We start from the raw sequence: 22,494 nt of genomic DNA, 5'->3' as shown, positions 1-22,494 counted from the left end.
GCATAAGGGTACAATGGTTTGTAAGTCACCAAGAAGCAGCTTCTTGACTTTTTCCTTTACAACCGGTCATTAAAAGCTTTGTTAATAATCAACTGATCCAAAAATTTGACTGGGAATTCGCTTCAGGTGAAAGTTAATGGGAACTGGATAATGTGTCATATTTTTAAAACTGTGTTTACTTTGAACCTTATGGTATAACAAAAGTGTTAATATGCATTCATTTAAAAAGAGATTCAGCTTTCAGGAGTAAACACAAGCTTACAAATGTAAAATACTTAACAATTTTATCTACTATGTAGGTAGAAGTCTGAAGAAAAAAATCCATCACTAAAAGTACTATACACAACTAGCAATTTTCAGGAAAAAAAGGCAATATACATTTTAATGAAGGATTTCTTCTTGCTTTAACTAGATGATATTAAACAAGTTTTATTACTTATCAAATTAATATAATACAATCTTATACTGATAAATAATTTATATTCTTAATAGTCCAGATTTTATTAACGTTATTTGAACTAATTCAAAGGAAGGACTTCTATCATACAATTATAAAGAACAACAGGAAATTTAGAAAAACAAGTTACTGTCATGCGTTTATGATGACACAAGCATACATTTGTATCATGGTACTAGTTTATAATTTTCAAAATACAAAATCATTCTGACTTTATAGTACAACAATTTATTTTCCATCTAACCACTGCATGTATTCTTCATCGACCAAGCAATACTGATTCTTAGAGGTTATAGAGCTTAGAGGATGTAGAGCTGGGTGGGGGAGGGGGAAGAAGAAAAAAAAAAAGCAGCTTTTTTTTCTTCTTCGTGGCACGCTATAGCTGCATTAGGGCTGCTGCACAATCCTAAGTAAATTAACTAGGCCAGGAAAACTCAAGTATAAATTAACACTTAGAAGAGAATGGCTAGGACTTGCATTGTTGGTGAAAAAAGTACTTACTACCTTCTCAGCTGTACAGCATGCTTAGAATTTACTGCAATGCACAAGAGTTGTTTGGCACCCTTTACACTTTTTATTTGTAATATAAATGGGACAGCACAATTATCTAACATACCCAAATATCTTGAACATAAAATGACATCTCAATTAGATTACACACGGAAAAATTTTAGCCATATCCTAGTTCAAGGATTAAGAGCAGAAAACCAGAAATGTAAGCCTATTTTATATATATGGATTGGATTTTATTTTGGAGAAGAATTATTCATTAAAATTTATAAATGCGCTTTCATTGCAGACAAAATGTTTCGTAAACTTTTTTTTTAAATTACAGAAGAATTTATACTGACACAGATACAGTAGTCAGCCAGAAGGCAGGGCACGGTGGCATCTTAGAAGCTGGCTGGATCAGAGACTAACTGCTTATTGTTTAAGGTGCCACCTTATTCCACTTTCTGCAAGACTTCAGACTAACACAAGTAACCACCACCCTCCTCATGGAAAATACAGTGGTGAGAGACTATTCTGGATAATCCAAAACCTTACCTCTTCAGATTATACAACTCAAGCATGGGTTGGACTGCACACATGCAACTGCAACTTAGTACTGAGAACACTCAGGTGGAGGGGAAAATGGAAGGAACCCAGGTTTTCAGTGCCTGCTCTCAGGACTGTTTCTTTTTTATCTAGTGAATGTTTGCCATAAAGCACTAACCAGGTCTTGCTTCCAGCTGAGTACCCTACCTGCAAGGCTCCCTCCCTCTTCCTCACCCCACTCACTTTGAGCTCTTCCTGTCCAGTGGCCCAGCTTAAACATAAGGCACCATGCCAGGTGCCTCTGTGACAGTCCAGCATAGCACGCAGCACCAAGGGACCTAGCAGCCCGGCCCCCAGCCTGTGGCACATGGTGCCTTGCTGACTGGATCCCTGCTGCTTGCCTGCATGGTCCTGCCACCTGCATTTTCACCTAATACTCAATTCTAAGACAAGGCTTTGTTTTCCCAGGTTGAATGGAAGAAAAAATTCTGGACTTGAGTAATTACAGTATTTTAGGAAATAGGAACATATACAGGACTTGAAGGGAACTCCTGGGTCAAATCCAGCCATCTGGTATTACAGGTAACCACATACAGCCTAGATTTTGCTACAGTAAACTCCAAACTGAGGATTTAGGATGCTTTAATTTTAAGGCAGTCTGTTTATTATGGTTCCTCTCAATGGACATGACTCCCAACATGGTTCAAGTACAGCTATAGCATGAGTCTATAAAAGTATTGTCCCGTACACACTATGAACAAGTTATTATCAAATGGATGGTCCTACATCAGGCAATGCCTGCCAGGTAGACTAGCTTTTAGTCACTTTAGTTCAGGCATTTGCATCCTAACCACCCTTACTACTGCTATAGTTTCATGCAACATTGTACAGCTCTAACATTTACTAAATATTAAAAAAATAGAAGTTTATAACTTATGATCAGTCAACTGCGACTCAAGACAAATATTCACCACATCCAACTTCCTGGCTTATAAAAATAGAGCATATATTTCCTTTTAGCATGTGACTTCCCTGTAACAGGCCAGGGCATCTAAAACACGTACCCATAAAGGTGTGTTGTTCTGCATGCTGCTTCTCAAAACAACACTACAGCATATATAAATTTAATGGTTTTTAAAATACTCTTAACTTGCATGTACAGAGTAGATGCTAAGGTTAGTTACACTTTTTCAGAGAACATGCCAAGCCAAATCCTTCCGATAACAGGAAAGCTGTTATCCAGCTGTCTTACATTTTCAAGCAAGGACTTACAGATGGGAAACCAGCTCCACTGAGATGCAAGGTAACTACCAAAACTGGTAGCCACAGTGAAATCTCAAAAGCCACACTTGGCCTTCAGTTCCTTAAGAAACTCCATTTACCTAGATCACTGCCACAGGCAGGGAATGGGATACAAAATCAAGTTCACCTGTAAACACAAATATTCAGTACTCCAAAGAATTCTATACAAGCTATTCCAAATGAATTCAGAACTGGAGAGCACCATTTGGATATTCACATTGTAGGAAGTTGTTTAGCAAAGATGAATCTTAACCAACTCACCTTTTCTTTTCTCAAAAATCCTTCTCTGAATTTATTAGTGGTAAATCCCCTTACACCAGCAGAACGCAGCCGCTGGTACTTAGCTTGAATATATAAACCCTTCTGTACTAAGCCTGATTTATAATGGGGTTGCAAACGACCATCTGTAAAGTTAGTCTGTAGAGAAGGAAAAAGAAGTGTGAAAACGGTAACATTTCAGAACTCCAGTCAAAATGGTATTGTTGCTGCATTCAACTACTTCAAAGTTAAATTTACATAAATATACAGGAACATGATAGTTTACATGACTTAAAATACTGCAGGTGTTTGTTTATAAATCCACATCCTTCTTCCTTCCTTACCTCCAATTTAGTATCTCACAGACTACTACCCAGTGTTCATTTCACAAAATACAATGTTGTGTGTGTGAGCAACCATATGAAGTGATTCAATTATGTTTATTGGGGTATAGGTTTTGGTAGCAAAATTGTAAGTGCCAAGAGGTTGTTTTAACATAAGCAATAAGTGAGATGGAAGGGAAGATAAAAGTCTCTTCTGGAGCTACGTGACAAGTGCTATAAACCTCATGTTAAAGATGACAAAGTTTAAGGCTTTAAGAGGATTTAACTCTTAAAGGCAAAATTTCCACCAACTTCAAAAAGGTTTGGGTGGCAGCCAAAGATCTGACTTGAGTACATACATTGAGCGTAAAAAACAAAATAGTGGGCACATCTACACGTGCAATTAATGCGGCTGAATACACTCCAGAATAATTCATGCTAGAATGTATCGCTCCTGGGTGCAGTGTTTGCCCATGCACCTGAGACCAACACATGGAGCCAAGGTGGAACAACCCCAGCTGGCAGGGGGCTCCAGAGGTCAGCCTGGGGCTGGTCCGACCCAGCTTTACATGCTGTGGAAGGGTGGCTGCAGCATGAGGGTGCTCCAGTGCAGAGCTACAGGCAGGGTGCCCCAAACTGAAGCACCCTCATGCCCTGGGCCGCTGCATCAGCATCTACAGGAACTGCTGAAAAATAAATAACTCTGCCATAGGACAGCACTTGTGTCTGGCAGTACTAGCCTAGGGCAGAGTCAATTTGTTTACTCTGTCCTAATAGCACCACACGCTTAGGTGACATTGTACTGAAGAGTTAATTAGTCAATTCCATAGTAAATGAACAGAGTTGATGAGCCCAGTATTGCTTGGAATCAATTTAATCCTTAACCCATAGGAAGAGCACCAGACTGGGCCACATAAATTCATTTTAGTTGAGAAAGAGGATAAAATACCACAAGGAAATGGCAGTTAAAAGCTTCAAAATACTCAAAAAAGTAGACACAACAGATATAGGAGAAGCATCAGTTCAATGTAATTAAAGGTTTACGTGAACCCAGACCACATAGTGAGGGGGTACAGTGGAAAGACCTTAATTTCAGAGACAATTCCAGATGTGTGCATTATACTCTCTCAGATAGTTTTAGGTTGGGAATTTTCAACCTCAATCCAGCCAGAAAGTGATTTTTTTAATAATCATTTTAATTCAATTTTTTCACGTTTCTTTTCAATAGAAGTGGAATGAAAAAGGAACAGGAACATTTTTTCCCCCCATTTACAATTACTGTAACCTTTCCTGAACAGCTTTAAGACCTATAAGAAAGCAGACATTGCTTTCAGTATGAAGTGTGAGAGCTCCAGTAAAATCCGATTCAAACTGATAAGACAGTCGGAGAGAGAAACGCACTCCATACACAGTAAAATTTGCACCACACGGACTGTGTACAGCTAAGAAAGGCCTGCACAAAATGGGAGCTCCTTTATACAAACTCCTAAGGGACTTATACTATAGAAAACGTTATTTGAAAAAGAAATGCATCTTGTCCATATATGATGCAACTGAAAAAAGCTGAACCTGTTACTGACAAGAATGAATCCTTCAGAAGCTAGAGACAGGACACTCTTGGAAGTCTGCCAAATGTGAACTGTGTCACAGAACATCAGATTAAGTCCAAGTTTGGGTATTTTTAAAGTACAATAAAATTATACCTTTCATGCAAAAATATCCCTACACAACAGGAGAAACTGAAACTTTGTTTTGAAATTCTACATGAAGTCTCTGACCATGTCAGTGTAAACATGCCAAAATTCACATTTATGCATGTGGATGTGCACCCCCCACCCCAGCTGCCAGATACTTTTCTCTGAGCACTGCCTACTGATCTGAGAAACTTTCATGAAGAGGCATCTGCCTCCTATTGTAAAAGTAAGCCCTTAGGCTCTCTTACAGCCATCTCACAGCTGCATTTCCAGCTTGGAAAAATGCTACACTCCTCCTTTTTACACAACTGCTGTCAAGGTGGATAGGAAGGAGTATCCAATACTCCCTTTGGTCTTTGGAAATGAGGACATGAAAAAGAATGCCAGAATAAAAAGGGAAAGTAACAGGAGCTGGATTGTGCTCAGAGGTTTTAAAATTTGAGCTTAAGCATCATGTAAAAATAAAGGAGGTGATAGATAAGTTATTCAGAATCTTAATGTTTGCCATCAAAGTACTCTAATAATAGACAAAATTATTTCACTGCTCCAAGCTATTTGAAAACCTTAAGATGCTTCCATTTGAAACATGAAAATGGTTTATGAATAAGGTTCTTAATCTCATTAATATATATGTATTTCACAAACAATGCTTGTATTGCTAGTGTCTATGATCCCATTTCAAAAGTAGAAGTATATTAAAATTAATGTATTTATGAGAAAATAACATATTCCAAGTAATATGCACATCTAATATATGCCAGCATAACCAGGGGCAGAACGTGAATAGCAAATGAAGTTATCTGAACTATAAAATAACTTCACATCTATCTATATTCTATATATACACAGGTGGATTTAGTCATCTCACACTTCAGCCACACACTGTGAAACAGTTTAGGTCTCCCTGTAGTACATTCTTGCTCTGGAACAACCACTGCATTCACAAATAGCTTAACACAAACAAAGAATTTTAAAACTGTAGTACAGGCAACACTACTACTGCTTCATAGCTCAAAAGAACTCATACACAAAGGAAGAGATTTTTCCCAGGATTTCTGGCTGCTACGAGCATAGTCACATTAGAAGATAGTCAAAACACCTACTAATACATATATTGAATGCATTCAACAAACTTGAACAATACTGCTAGAAATTATATGCAATAAGGAAAAAATTCAATGCAAAAACCGCCTAAAATTACCAACCTAACATTTTAATAAGTAAAAAAAAAAATCAACACTTGTTACATATATGCCAAATGCAGTACTGCTGTATGGGCTGCCTGCCCATAATGATACTAAAGCACACATGGAATAGATCATTCGCAGCCACAAAGCATAGACGCATGTATGTAACTGTGACAAAGCTCACCTTTATGCTCCCACAATCCTAGGCAGAATTCTACATCCTACATCTAAATCCTCAGCCTATTCTACATCAGCTGTTGACACCTCCACAAGGGTGATATGGGAGCCAGGGATCAGCCTGGTGTAACAAAGTCATAGGCTCACTATAGAGGGCAGGAACTGACTGACATATAGGGCCTTACGCCAACAGTAAATTAAAGACCTCAAATGATGTTTTACTGTAAAAAAAACCTTTAAATTAACAACACATAAAAAGCTTTGAAGACAGTTCTCTGGGTTACTGACTGGTTCATGTGCATTTAATAATAGGTACAGAGGAAGACACTTCTGGTGAGGATAGGAGAACCTGCAAGTCTATGAAGATTTTTATTGTTGTAGGTATGAAATAAGAATGAGGAAGTCTGATATTTAAATTCGAGTCCTGATGCCAACTACTTGGGTAAACTTATTGTGCAACTATTCTGTCTCAATTTCCTTATCTGCAAGATATAAATACACTGAAACAAGCACCATTTACTCAATGGCTTATCTAAAACATTTGTGGTGAAAGTAGGCTAAGTGATTCACTTGGCTCATGGAAAAAGATATAATACAGTAGAAAGGAAGACTTTGGGACAAAGACCCAAATACTTTTGTAATGACCACATTTACTCAGATAAGACTACCGCCTCCTGCTCACCCCCGCGATCAGCACAGGTGGGAGTCCCTCATCTTGTATTTGAATACAAAGTGGATGGGGGGGGGGGGCAGGGAAGCAGGCAACTGCTGTGTTGCTCTGATACTGGCCTTAAGCCCAGGTCAGTTTTGACCTGCCCCCCCCACCCCACTTCTCTGCAGCTTCTGAACTGCCCACCCCCTTGTTGTCAAGCACAGCTCAGTTCCAGTTTGGGTTGGGGTCTCTCTTGTGCATGGAGCACATGGAAACTGCTTTCCCTGCCCGGCCAATTAGCAGCATTTACACTGTTGCATAGCCAGGCAAGGGCTGAGCATTCACGTGTTGTGCAGCCCGAGCAGCATCCAACAGTAAGGGGCAGGGAGGGAAGGCATATGCTGGGGGGAATGGGGAAGAAGGGAGGGGAAAGAGGCAGAGACTATGAGGAGTTGGGGTGGGGAGTAAGAAGGATGCAGGAAGAAGTGGGCAGGGCAGAGCACGAGGGGGCCACCTAACCCCCCCCAGCCACTGCTTTCTCTGCTGTAGCAGTGAGGGAAGGGAGGATTCAAGACAACCCTCCAATACTCAGATTCTATACGTAGAAAATTATAACAAAAATATAAAACATTTCCATATATAGAATCTAATTATTGGCAAGGGGAGGGGGGCTGTTTTATATTTGAGGAAAATGGTAGTAAGGTCACTCTTAAATGGAAACCTAGAGCAACTTGTCCAAGACTTGATTAATACTTTTTACCTGTTAAGATTGGCCCTAATTGGACCTGTGCACAGCAAGCCACTCACAACAGGAAGGAAGAAATAGAAGTAATCTCTGTTTTAGATTTAATTGACTCTGATCCCATGGTGTGCTTTATAGTCAAGAGGTATTGGAAAAGCTCTGTATACCTCAGAAGGGGATGAGTTTGCTTGCTCTCTGATATCTGAGGTGTTTTATGAACAACAAAACCTTAAAACAATATATGTGAGGAAATATAATACCAAAGTATGGGATATTTAATTAAAGTTAGCATTTGGGACATGTTATATAGACTTTCAGTGAACAGAAAATGAAAGAGTCCATAGCATTTAGCAGATAAAGGAGGTAACATTTTCTCTCGGGCCTGGAAAACAGCAATCTGTATTTCATATGTTAAGTGATGACAGCAAGAAAAACCACAAGGCTGAAGCTTACTTTAGGAGTAGGACAGAGTCAAACCGGAACTAAAATTAGGGGTAAGGTGTTACTAGTGTAATGCACATATGACCCGTTAGAAAAAGGTCAAGTTATTTTAGGGCATGACTGTGCTGTTTCCATTCATGCCAGGGAGTGCTATATGCCCACCAACCCTCTTGAGCATCCACAGAGATAGTCAGACCTGCTCTACATTGCCTCCTTTCCAAGATTTGAGGTTGTGTATGCACATGCATGTGCACCCCTCCCTCACTCCCACCCAGTAGGGCAGGAAGTGAATGGAGTGGGCTTCATCCCCAAGCATGGAGATAGTACAGCCTCAGTCACCTCTCCATTCTCACAATTCCAATTCTTATGTTTGCTCTTGAGGCCATTTGTATCCTACTTATTGCTTAGCATGATCATATCATCTTGTACTCCCTTTAATTGACCAAAACTCTTCTCAACCTTCTCTTCTGCCTGCCTTCTCCCTTACTACCCTGAACCAAGTCAGATGACTCCAGATTGCTGAGAGGTGCCCAATTCAAATACCACCCATCCCAAGATACAACAATACCGCAGCAGTTACAGAACAGGGAAGGAAAAATAGTGCATTTTTTTTTCACTAAGATCTTAACACTACAAGGGTAAAATTCTCATTATGTCAATAGGAGCAGAGTTCAGCTTATGCTGGCAACAATGGAAAATCCTTCTCTTTGTGTTATGTTAGTCAAGACCCAAATTACAAGACTTGAAATAAAACCCAAAACATACAAATTTTTGGCACAAAATAAACAATACCTTAAATGGTTTTCTGATGGGTCCAGGATTTTCAAGGTGTCCTCTAATTCGTCTGGGAGTAAAGATATCATTTGTTTTTGCAGCATAATAAGAATTCTAGAAAAATAAGATATACTGGTTTAAACAACACACAGTATTGTGCAACAGTAAAGCAAGCTTTTAGAACATTGTAAATAGTCCTGTATATGTTCCTGTAGTTGAAGTGTAACAGTTCTGGTTTAGGGCAACAGAACTGCAATAGCGCATTCATCTAATGAACTTAAACTCAAGGTGGGGAGACTGCTTTCAGATGCAGAGCAGCTGACGCAAAGCACTACTGTGAAACAGGGCCCCTTTGGCTGTAAGCTCACCAGATATGTCCAGCTGAGGTTTCCCCTCAAAAAAGCCCAGAGCCAGCACCACAGGACACTACATCAACTCACACTGAGATAGGAGATAAGTTATTTTTAGGTTGCAAGTAATAGAGAGATGTCTCCAGTTAACTTACTAAATTTAGATGCCAACCGTGAAAACACTAGGTTTTTTAAAACAAACAAAAAAATCAACTAGTAGATTAAGTTCCTTCCAAAAAGAATTAACGCCCCCATCTATATAGACATAGCATATAGAGCAAAATATTTTCACAGATGAAAAACTGAAAAGGAGTTAAGTGGTCAGCCGTCACTATGGTACAAAATAAGCATGGAATCTCCTATGTTAATAAACAAAAGACAGGAGTATGAAGCAACTACATTTGCAAGTAGTACTTATTTAGGTTGATTAATTCCAGAAAAGAAATCGTTAAAAATAAGGCATCATGGTGAACAACTCTTCAAGCACTTGGGTTTTTTTCTGACCACTGCTACTGGGGTAGAGGAGTATTATGGGAAGTACTGCAGTGACACAATACAAACAAACAATCTCACTCGGTATTAAACTAGAAGACCACGTTCAACAGTCAGCTCGTCTGAAAAGGACAAAGAATGATTAGGGTCATGGAAAAAGATACCTTATGAAAACAGAGGTAAAAATAGAAAGTGTTTACTTTAGAATGGAAATAAGTGACAGGTATACAACAGAGGCCCATCAGGAAGTTAACTGAACAAGTTAAGGGGCTGTGACTTGGATGACTGCACAGTCCGGTGGGTGGAGAATTGGCTGGAGGGTCGCACCCAGAGAGTCGTGGTGGAGGGGTCGGTTTCGACCTGGAAGGTTGTGGGCAGTGGGGTCCCGCAGGGCTCGGTCCTTGGACCGATACTCTTTAATGTCTTCATCAGCGACTTGGACGAGGGAGTGAAATGTACTCTGTCCAAGGTTGCAGATGACACTAAGCTATGGGGCGAAGTGGACATGCCGGAGGGCAGGGAGCAGCTGCAAGCAGACCTGGACAGGTTAGACAAGTGGGCAGAAAACAACAGAATGCAGTTCAACAAGGAGAAATGCAAAGTGCTGCAACTAGGGAGGAAAAATGTCCAGCACACCTACAGCCTAGGAAATGACCTGCTGGGTGGCACGGAAGTGGAAAGGGATCTTGGAGTCCTAGTGGACTCCAAGATGAACATGAGTCGGCAGTGTGACGAAACCATCAGAAAAGCCAATGGCACTTTATCGTGCATCAGCAGATGCATGACAAATAGGTCCAAGGAGGTGATACTTCCCCTCTATCGGGCGCTGGTCAGACCGCAGCTGGAGTACTGCGTGCAATTCTGGGCGCCGCACCTCACGAAGGATGCGGATAATCTGGAGAGGGTCCAGAGAAGGGCCACTCGTATGGTTAAGGGCCTGCAGGCCAAGCCCTACGAAGAGAGACTAGAGAAACTGGACCTTTTCAGCCTCCGCAAGAGAAGGTTGAGAGGCGACCTGGTGGCTGCCTATAAGTTCATCAGGGGGGCACAGAAGGGAATTGGTGAGTATTTATTCACCAAGGACCCCCCGGGGGTTACAAGAAATAATGGCCACAAGCTAGAAGAGAGCAGATTTAGATTGGATATTAGGAGGAACTTCTTCACAGTTCGAGTGGCCAAGGTCTGGAACGGGCTCCCAAGGGAGGTGGTACTCTCCCCTACCCTGGGGGTCTTCAAGCGAAAGCTAGATGTGTATCTAGCTGGGGTAATGTAGGCCCAGCACTCTTTCCTGCTTATGCAGGGGGTCGGACTCGATGATCTATTGAGGTCCCTTCTGACCCTAGCATCTATGAATCTATGAAGTCATGAACATAGATACGTCAACAAAACTAAAAAGGTGTTAGCTTTTACAGACAACAACTGCATTACAGAACTCACTGCTACTAGATTTCATAGATTTTTATAGATTTCATAGACACTAGGGCTGGAAGGGAACTTAGAAGATCATTGAGTCCAGCCCCCCTGCCCCAGGGGCAAGAAGTCAGCTGGGGTCAAAGGATTCCAGCAAGATAAACATCCAAATGTCTCATAAAGGAGTCCAGAGTAGGTGCTTGCATCACTTGTTCCAGGCCTTTGGGGCTCAGACAGTAAAGAAGTTCTTCCTTATGTCCAGCCTAAAACGGTCATGGAGGAGTTTGTGACCATTTGACCTTGTCATCCCTTGGGGCACTCTGGTGAACAGGCATTTCCCCAGGTCCCAATGCACACCCCTTATAGGCAGCCACCAGGTTCCCCCCCGGGCCTGTACTCTTCCAGGCTGAAAAGTCCCATGGCTCTCAGCCTCTCATCATAAGGCCTGGTCTCTTGCCCTCTGATCACGCACGTGGCTCTCTGGACTCTCTCAAGCTTCTCCACATCCTTTTTAAACTGTAGAGCTCAAAACTGGATGCAGTACTCCAGCTGCGGCCTCACCAAGGCCAAGTACAGCGGGAGGACATCCTGGGATTTGCTTGAGAGGCACCTATGGATGAAAGCCAGAGTTTTGCTCACTTTACTAGCTGTGACATTGCATTGGTGGCTCATCTTGTGGTCAATCATGACCCCCAAGTCCCTTTCAGCTGTGGCACTAGCAAGCATAGTACTGCCAAGCCTATAAGCGTGCTGCGTTCCCCCACTCCAAGGTAGAGTATTTTGCATTTTTCTATGTTGAATGCCATCAGGTTTTCATCCGCCCATTTTCTGAGCCTGTCTAGGTCGGCCTGGATCACCATCCTATCCTCAGGTGTGGACGCTCTACCCCAAAGTTTGGTGTCATCAGCAAACTTGGCCAGTTTGCTTCTGATACCAATGTCTACATTGTTAATAAAGATGTTAAAGAGTATGGGCCCAAGGACAGAGTCTTGGGGGACGCCACTGTTCATGGTGCACCACAATGATTTACTTCCATCTATTACACTGTGGGTCCCACCTCAGAGCCAATTCCCCAGCCATTGGACTGTGAGGTAGCAGAGGCCACAGTTAACCGATTTTTCCATGAGGAGGTGATGAGACACCAGATCGAAGGCTTTTTTAAAAATCAAGATATACGACGTCAATCTCTTCTCCCTTGTCCAAATGATGTTACCTGGTCATAGAAGACATTGGTCAGCCAAGACCTACCCCCAATACACTACGGCTGGTTATCCCTCAGGATAGTGCCACCAGCAAGCTTGTCAAGAATGGTCTCTTTGATAATTTTTTCCAACATCTTCCCTGGGATAGAGGTCAGACCTGTAGTTCCCCAGATCTACTTTCCTCCCTTCCTTGAAGATAGGCACCACATTGGCCTTCTTCCAATCTTCAGGCACTTCATCTGAGTGCCACGAGTTCTTGAAGACCTGTGCTAGTGGCTGAGCTATGATGCCTTCCAGTTCCTTTAAGTACCCTGGGGTGTAAACTGTCTGGGCCAGCTCACTTGAAGGTGTCCAGCCTCTCAAGGTGTTCCTTCACATGGTCTACATTGATGAAGGGTAACAATTCTCCCTCACCTTGGCCATCCTGTACCATATTGAGCAAAGCCATCCCCTGGGGTGGTGAAAAAATGATGCAAAATACCCAATAAGCAGGTTGGCTTTTTCCTGGGCGTCAGCTGTCAGTTGTTCCATTTGGTTTAGCAGGGGTCCAAATGTGACCCTTGCTTTTCCTTCGGCTCCCCACACATTTAAAAAACAACTTTTTATTGGCCTTGATACACGTAGCCAGTTGGAATTCAGTTGCAGCCTTGGCTTTCCCGGTTTGCTCTCTGCAGGTTCGGACCAGTGCAGAATATTCCTCCTTTGAGGTAGTTCCAGTCTTCCATCCTTTATAGGTCTTTCTTTTTAGATCCAGGAGGTCCACAAGTTCCCTGCAAAGCCAAGGGGACTGCTGTGCCCTTTTGCTACCTTTCCTCCGAGATGGAATAGACATTGCTTGTGCTTTCAGGGTCACTCCCTTGAGAAGCAACCACTCATCATGAACTCCCCTCCCCTTCGGGCCATAGTCTCTTAGGGGCTTTGCCAACAAGCCTCCTGAGCTTGTCAAGGTCAACTTTCCTGAAGTCAAGGACTTCAGCATAGCTTACTGACTTGCCAGCTTTACAGTGGATAATGAATGTGATCAGCTCATGGTTACTGTCTCCTAGCTTCCCTTAGATCATTAGGTCACTGACTAGATCAGCCCCTATTGCTAGTACCAGATTGAGCACTGCTTTGCCTCTTGTTTGTCCATAGACTTCTTGAGTCAAACAGAGCTCAAAGCTTCCACGCATGTGAGGAAGCTCTGCGACTGTTCAGATTTGGCCGAGCACTCTTCCCAAGAGATGTGTTAGTAGTTGAAGTCTCCCATGACAACCACGCACCAGGAGCATGCAGCTTCAGCCAAAGTTCCTTAGCAAATTCCTGGCTGAGCTCTTGATCCTGATTAGGTTTGTAGTACACTCCTACCATTGTGGACCCTGTGCCACGTTCACCACGGATTTTAACCCAGAGTCTTCAGTCGTCCACCTTGGATGCCAATGTAGCTTTCCTTGACATAGACAGCTACACCCCCAACCCTTTTGTCTACAGGATCTCTCCTGTACAAGGTATAGCCATCTATACCTGTGGCCCAGTCATAGGTGGAGTCCCACCAGGTCTCTGTTATCCCTATGAGATCATAGTCATTCTTGTTTGGCAGGAGGATCAGTTCCTCCTGCTTATTGCCCAGGCTCCTGGCATTGGTGTACAGGCATGCAAGTGCTCCATTGAAGGCCCTAGTCCTCCCTACACATCGTTCTGGGGCTGAGGTAGGGGTGGGTTCCCTCAAGTGCCTTAGCCAGATGGATTTGCAAAAGTTGCCCAGTGGGCTTGCTGTAACAGTAGTCCCCCGCATCCCCTGGTGGGCTTAGTTTAAAGACCGGTAGAGCAAGTCAGCCATTCTGGCTGAGAAGAGCCTCCTCCCCAGTGCATTGAGGTGGAGGCCATCTCCTCCCACCAGACCACTGCCTCTCTCACCAAAGAGCGAACTGTGATTGTGGAAGCCGAAGCCTTCATGATGACACCAGCGCTGCAGTCTTTGGTTAACTACCTCAATAGATATTGCTAAGGACAAGAATTTAAGCAGTTTCACAGCTGAAATGCCTACCATGAATTTTCAGTTACAATAGTTTTAAAGAAGTAATGAAAGGAAGATAAAAACTTTACACTACAGGGTTCTTAACCTCTAGCTTGTAAGACTTTTTTATGCAAGCTCCTTGAGCCTTAGGGAAGGGGGATCAGATAATCTGATAGATAAATTAAGATGAGACAGAGAGAGAGAGAGAGAGAGAGAGAGAAAGAGAAAATACAGAAAATACATAGGGGACGGGTATAAAGATCTTGTACCTTACTATGAAACAGCTCATTTGTACCAAAGCTGAAGACAGAACATACTGGCAATTTCATGTGGCATACTGGATACACAACTACCTAATATTATTCATTTAACAAGAATAGCAAAACCAAAATGGACTTTATATTTTAGTAATAGTACTTTTAAAGTAGTTGGGCCCAAGGACATATTAAAAAACCCAACAAATCCACTATATATATGAAATAAATAAATATGTATAATTATATTATATACATGATATGAAATATTATTTACACACACACACATTCTATCAGTTCTTAAATGAAGCAAAGCCTTAATATACAATATGCCTTGCTATACAGAAATAATTAGGTTTCAACACTGGTTGGTGCCTATATAAAAATATTTCAGGGTTTCTGGCCTGCTGTATTTAATGGAGGTTCAAAAATTTTACAGAAATATCTAACGCTATAGTTTTTCAATCTAATGTTAGCATCAAGCTTCAGTTTAGGTAACTTCAAGGACTTATTTTTGATCTAAATATTCTTTTTAAAGTACCATTTTAAAGCTTTAGGTCTCCCTGTCAGGTTTCCACTTGGAAATGTGTCTCTCTAGTACAATCTCTCCCTATAGTTACCTGTAAACAAAAGCAAACTAACTTAAAAGGGGGCCAGAAATTTTGCAACAGGGGAGTGGTGGTAGTATTGTGGGAGCCCTGCAGGCCAGATGACATGGTGCTGAGGGCAGATCTGGACTACAAGCCAGGAATTGAGTACCCATCCTACATGGTTATGTGTTCTCTGCAGTAAAAGATCCATCCTGTACAACAGGCTGCACTGGATTTGGAACCCTCTGAAAAATTTGGGATGTTATTAACCTGTTAAAAGAAATAAACTCAAAATTGCAACTCTTTTGTTTTGTTACATTTGGAATGTTTCATATAATTTAAAGTAGGCTTTTTCTTTTGGAACAAAGATTTAGCATAGCCTAGCACCATTATGGAAAAGTGAACTGAACAGAGCAAAATAACACTTGTTCCATTATGTGCTCTCTTAGTTCTTTATTATCCTGTAACAAAATCATTTATACATCTGTTAGCTAATAGCTTATTTTGCTTCCATTTTACATTAGCATTTCACATTTAATCTTCCACAAACTCCTAAGTCTCAACATTTCAGGTTACTTTCTTCCACATCTCTTTCCCCTCTAGGTAATTGGCATGCATTTTTTAACCTAAATCTCAATCAATTTTTTGCCCATCTTTCTAGGCTTGCATTAATTCATTATCCAATTATTACCTGGTACCTCTTCTCTTCTGTACTGTTATGATCCATCCATACATCACTTTTTAGGGCATTAAATGAAAGCCTTTAGTAAGGCTGAACCCAGCCTCAATACTCTACTAGCCCACTGGGCATCTTTCCCAAATCTGATATGCTTCTCTTTAATCCCATCTCTAACATGTAGCCCTCCTCCATTTTCAAACCATATAACATTATTTATTCTGAGCCAGCTTGAATTTATTCTGAAAGCAGCATTCTGTGCAATACTAACACTGCCTTGAAATCTAAGCATGTGCCTTCTAATTTACTTTCCCCTACTTTGAACAGCCTGCAAAAATTAAATAGAAAATGTATCCCCAAATGTATTTTATATAGTTCTTTTATGCCTATAATTCCACTTTACTCTTCAGGTATTTTTATATGTGCAAGTGCTGCAGAGCTGGGCGCTTTGAAAAGCCCCTTGGAGTTGTGTAAGTGGCGAAAGCGTGAAGAAAATGGACTTTTTACGCAGAAAGTCGAAGGGATTAAATCTTTATTTTGAAGGTCTACTTTTCTTCCCCCTTTTCTAATAATCTGGTACATACATAGTTTTCTATGACATTTCAGAATTTCAGAATTTCTGAAATGTGCATCATTATTAATGATTCTCTTAATATCATAGAGCATATTTTGTAAACTAATTTAAATATGATCAAATTTAAATGCAATTCCTTATCTGTTCTTTGTCGATAATTAACATATTTTCACTTACTAGTTTCAGTTTCATTTTCTTGTTTAAAATGAGATATTTCAGTTTGCTTTTCATTCACTTTTTTCTTAGATATGCAGGGATTCCCAAGCCTTTTCTGGTTATGACTCCACTTACATATCTACAATTCATATCCCTTTCCCCATACCACTTTATTTGTTCATGTACTTGCAAAATGGCAGGGGCAGGGAATTAACAGTATCTTAGCTGCTTTGTGGTAGCTGTTTTTGTGCTCACTCTTCCCCGACAGTGAAAGTTAATCCAGGGAAATTAGTTAAGTGAAATAGGTCCTAAATTGCCTTTCATTTACCATAGGGCAATTATGAGCACAAAAATATTTAACAGGGATCAGTCCTCATCCTTCTACTTAATTGGGTAATTGGGTGCTCTTTAGTGTTCACAACTCCAGTCAGGGGTGTAACCATAGTTAGGGAACTACTGCTTAAACAGATACTGTTAACTCTTCTGTCTTACACAGCTTCAGGTAAGTACCAGACTCCAGAAGCCAAGAGCATTGGATGCAAAGAAAGCTACACAGCTCTGGATCTACTTCAAGATCTGTTTGATAAAGCAAAATTAGCCTGCCATTTCAAATCAAAGCTGTATGACTCTTTGGAAGCCACCTTATTTCCCTGCTCTAATGATAGTACGTCATTACAGCTTCAATAACCTGCATGGAGATCAGGCTTAAGGTATGCACAATGAGGAAAAGCTCCTTTCCCCCAGCCCTCAGCTCAGCTGCAAGAACCTGAGCCACTCTGCTTCAAAGAAACAGCCACGAAGTCCGCCATGCAGTCTTCCAGCATAATCTTACATGGCACAATGCATGTGCGGTACAGTACACGCATGCAGCATTTGGCCACGTAGATACATTTGAAGTGTTAGGGAAAAGGAGCAAAATAAAAAGAAGGCAAAAGCAAAATAAAAAACCCCCCATGGAAACAGAAGTCAAGAGGGAAAATGGTTAAACAGACACAAAGGGCAAGGCAGGAGAGCAGAAAATGTGATCGTCACATGGCAAGTCCTAAGCAGGAATTCCAGCCAAAAACAACTGGTAATATTTTTTGCTGGTGTCTGAATTGTAAGGTCTGGTCTCCACAGTCATCTGTAAACTAAGTAGCACATGCTCGGTATACGCATGCGCGCGTGCACACACACACACACATACACACAATCCCTCCCCTCTTTATCAGTCAGTAATTATTCTTTCATAGCTCCTGCTGCTTTGTACTCAGCAACTCTTCACTGCTGGAACTTGTAAGCATCAAGGAAAAGGCACCTGCTACCAACCAAGGGCTCCTTGCTTTCAGTTTCCTGTCAAATGTCCAGCTATAATTTTCAAGGAACCCTTAATACAATAAATACAGTAATTCTGTTCTTACTTCAAACTAACTCTTTTTATTCACACACAACACTGCCAACACAAACTGGTTTCACATGTATAACATCTTTGGCTTTAATTCCAAGTATTATTCACCTTTTGGTAAAGTAGTCTGATGCGTTGTTTTGTTATAGCTGTCATGCTACAACCCCAAAGGAACTGCATTTCAGCACTGAGTGAAAATGTACTAACAGATCAAAGCAGCTTCTACCATACTACAGAAGTTTGTTGGCCAAAAGTTTGACAGCAAGATACCAACTAACTACACAAGTCAAGACTCTAATCTCTAAGAGACCACAATTTAGACAAATCTCCAGTCTAGTTTCTTTTACTTACTCTGTACCCACCAGGAGATCTAGAATCTAAATTAGATTAACTGGAATTTATCATCATACATCTACAAAAACATTATAAGCATGTTTGATCATTTCTATGCTCCAACTTCCTTTTCCTTGGGCATTTTCAGGAATTTGTGGTTTTATTCATTAAAAGAGAAAAAGTCTCTGTAGTAGGAAATGAACGTAAGCAAACGGCATATTTAATCAATTTGTGTTAGTGAACAGATCCTTCATCTACCTTTCAGAGTGTGATTCCGCAAAACTTTTGCATTTGACTTCAGAGTCAGACAATAATAAACCCATATAAATTGGTACATCAGGTGGGAGTTTTTTTATTAGGTACAGGACAGTGCGATACATCAATTCTGTAACAAGGCTACTAGCAATCCAGACTTCCAATTCATGATTCCTTCTGAGCTACTTTAATGAAAACAAGTACTCAGAATTACTTTTGTTACCTCAAGTGAGATGTGGAAACAGACCTCCACTAGAATCAGAAAGATCCAATCACTGTAAGCCTAAATCAGTGTTCCTACCCAAAATTAACATATCTTTGGCAGGTTTAAACAACTTTCCACTTTTTTCTTTCTTTCTTTTTTCCCTTAAGTACCACAGAGGCATCCAGCAACACAAGAACCAAGTTTGTGAAAGCATGACTCATACAAGCCTAAATGCTTTTGTAAACGAAACCACAGCAACTTAAGGCAGTTCAGATGCAGTAGTTTATTTACAGTCAATACAATTTTAGTCCTGTTTAGATACAAATTTAAAGAGACAAACATTAAGACAGTGAATGATCTTCTGAAACTTAATGCGAGGCAGAGAAACTTAAAATTCATGTCCCCCAGCCAACACAGCAAGTTTTTAAATATGGAGCACAAGAAAAATAGAACAAAAGCTAAGGAAATGGAACTGTATCATTTTAACTTACTATGTGAGGCTTCCTAATAAATTTCCTGAAAGGTGGTTTTAGGAACCTTATAGGCTTTTGGAATCCATCAATTTGGGAGTTCCGTAATTTCAAAAAGCTGCAGCTCTGGTTGTTCCTGAACAAAAGGCAATAAAAAAAAATACATCTAAACCAGCACTATTTCAAAACCATGCTATTACAAAAATTACCTGTGCTTTAAAATGACACCAAGAATAGAGCAAAGTATTAAGAAAAATATTAAATTGGCACATTAATTGACAAATCACTAGTGGCCTGGTTTTGCTGAAAACAAAATTACATACAATTATTTGAAATAATTTATAGACAACAAACCAGCAGGAACATTTTTGCTTTTTTGAATCCTCACCATGGTATTCCACAACAAACAATTCAGTGATTTATAAAGATTGCTTAAGGTTGCCCTCTGCTGGCTGAAATATACTATAGCTGAACTTGTGTGGCTGTCCAGCAACAACTTATGTGTTACTACTCTAATAAAAAATAAAGGTTTTAATTGTTCAAATCACAGTAATCTATGCACATGGAGCTAAAAAAAAAGGTAACCAGCAGTATTCCTCAAGCCACATTCTGTACACAGGACAGCCATAGTCTCTCTTTATACACAGGGGCAAGATTTTAAAAACCCCCCAGCTATTTACAAGTACAAGCCCCACTGATTGAGAGATATAAACCTCACATGCTCGTATACTGGTCACAAGGTATGCAAGATATCCTTAATAAGGAGACAAGAATAATTTCTGAAGGTGAAACTATGAAATCCAATTTTGGCCACTGTTAAACAAGAAGTCATATTAGACAATCTACATCCCTTCTAGCTTTAAAAAAATCAAATGAACCTAAAAAGAAATTCTGCATGGATGAAACAATCCTTAAGATCCGTATCACCAAAACCAGCAGAGGCGCACAAGGCAAGGACAGACATTACAAAAGGACAAAACACTTTTCTTTTCTAGATCCTGCACAAACCCCTTTCTTACTTCTATAGGGCTTGAAATTCCAGTTTTATTCATGCATCATCTACAACGTTTCAATTAAAAAAGCTGTTTCAAACATTTAAACTGGCATCACTACTTTTAAAAAAAGTCATTTACACCAGTAATGAGGACAGCATAGGCACCATCAAATAGTCTTCTAAATAAAAAAAAAGCACTAAAAATGTTGTGATTTTTCAGAAATTTAAAAAGACAATGCTGTACATAAAATAATACTACAAACCCCTTGCATGTTTCAGGTTCACACCTGAATCAGCCACATTACTTAGGCTACATATCTTCTTAATTAAAATATCATAAACACAGAAGTATCAATATTTTTATAAGAAAAAGATTTACAATGACAAGCAGCTGCTACGAATCAAGATATATTTTTGGGACTGTTCAAATTGGTCATCTCCTTTTAAGAAAGGTAACTCTGCAAGATATTTAGCATCTATATTTCACTACATTTATAGCAAGGTCCTTATTGTTTGAAAATACTTATTAAAAGAATGCCAACTACACCCGCTGTGGTATCTTCAAAGAGACTCCAACAGTAGCAAGTCAATCCAGTTAAATTTCGTAAGGTACTTTGTACAATGTCCCAGAAAAATTCTTATTTCTATTTGTAAGAAGGGCAATGTAATAACATTGCAGGGCTGAACTGTAGTTTATGAAAATTAATTCCCTCACTCCTCACTGAAGTCTGAGAACACAGCTCCAAGACCACAAGTTAGTTTACTTATCATTAGGTATTATCTCCTTCCCACTTAATAAACTTCAGATTTAAAATGATCCACCACTGCCATGAAACAAGATATCATTACATCAAGCTCTATAGCAAAGAAATATTTTGTTATATTTTGGCAGGTTCTCCCCCCCATCTATTTCTTCCGTAGAAGAGGTCATTCGATTTATATTCAGTTAATTTTAAAGTGAAGTAAAGATGATCTAGGCAAACTGAGGTAAGGAGAAATGTAGGTGTTCAGTGTTATCACTAATCAAGCTGCACGTGTGCAGGGCTGCAAGAACACACTAGCCTTAAAAAAAAGCCTCTCAGAATTTTCTGGGTCTTTGAAGAAATTGCAGACAGTGACTTCACAGAAGTAATTTTAGTGAACTGGGAAATTCCACAAGGATTTTACAGTACAGAAGGAGGAATTCTAAAATTATAAAAAAATAAATAAGATTTGGAGTTTATTTCCTCTTCCTTGCAACAACCAGGCTAATAGGAACAATAGATGTAAATGAGGTATAACTGTTCACTGCAGTTCACTCACCTTTATTAAAAGTGAGCCTTCATAAAATCTAAAGTGAGTTTTTGACTCTATATACAGATTAAAAATATGGAAGAAACTGGCCATAACATCAATGGATGTTAGAATTAGAATGTCCTTGGAATTAACTGCAAACTGCAATTTACTATTCAAATACAGGATCTAGGTTGCATCACAGGATTGTGCCCTATCCAATCATTTCTCAACTAAGACAGGATGTTTGCTTGCTCTGGTACTTGCTGATCTATTCTTAAATGACTTAAAACGCATACTAATGGAAAATCAGTTTCACACATGTATGATACTGAACGATCCTTTCCTGTCTTGCAATATACAGATGACACATTATTAAATTTCATAATCCCAAATAGGCCTCCAAAGGCTATTAGATGCGTTTTAGCAGTATTACATCTCAGGTGGCTTGAAAATTAAGATGGTTAAAGCCAAGAGATTGGGGAGCTGGGGGAGTTTATAACAAAAGGAGGAAATTAGTTTGGTTTTCACAGGAAAAGTTATAGGTGGTATCTTCTTTTAAGTACCTTGGAATCTACTTAAAAATCTGAGTTGGAATAAGTATATTGAAAATGTAAGCACTAGGACAGAACAAACCTTGGGTGAAGTTTTATCTTTATACAATAAGACAAGCAGGAAGTCAGTACTGGCAGCACTAAAAGTCTATACATATAAAGGTAGAGTCCATTTTATTGTACAAAGCAGGTTTATGGGGTGCTGATCCTGAGGTTTTATTATATATATAAAAAAAAAAATCAAAATGACCTCTAATCACTTTATGAAAAGTCAGTTTTTAT

General features: G+C 40.0%; 1 protein-coding gene across 5 annotated transcripts in view; it reads right to left on the bottom strand.

Annotated features, from left to right (window-relative positions):
* The window catches only part of BCLAF3 (BCLAF1 and THRAP3 family member 3), a 51,422-nt gene that overhangs the window by 6,462 nt on the left and 22,466 nt on the right, over window positions 1-22,494 (bottom strand). For all 5 annotated transcript variants that reach the window (XM_090062540.1, XM_090062551.1, XM_090062569.1 and 2 more), the window contains 3 exons: window positions 19,414-19,528; window positions 9,064-9,159; window positions 3,059-3,214 (listed from right to left, as the gene is read on the bottom strand). In XM_090062540.1, the coding sequence (XP_089918666.1) occupies window positions 3,059-3,214; window positions 9,064-9,159; window positions 19,414-19,528 (367 nt within the window). The remainder of the gene's footprint in view (window positions 1-3,058; window positions 3,215-9,063; window positions 9,160-19,413; window positions 19,529-22,494) is intronic.

Source organism: Crocodylus siamensis, chromosome 1 (assembly GCF_052110815.1).
Source record: "Crocodylus siamensis isolate JL-2025a chromosome 1, ASM5211081v1, whole genome shotgun sequence".
In the NCBI taxonomy this organism is placed as follows: Eukaryota; Metazoa; Chordata; order Crocodylia; family Crocodylidae; genus Crocodylus; species Crocodylus siamensis.
The sequence above is the reverse complement of the archived record's forward strand: the minus strand, read 5'-3'. Positions and strand labels throughout refer to the sequence as shown.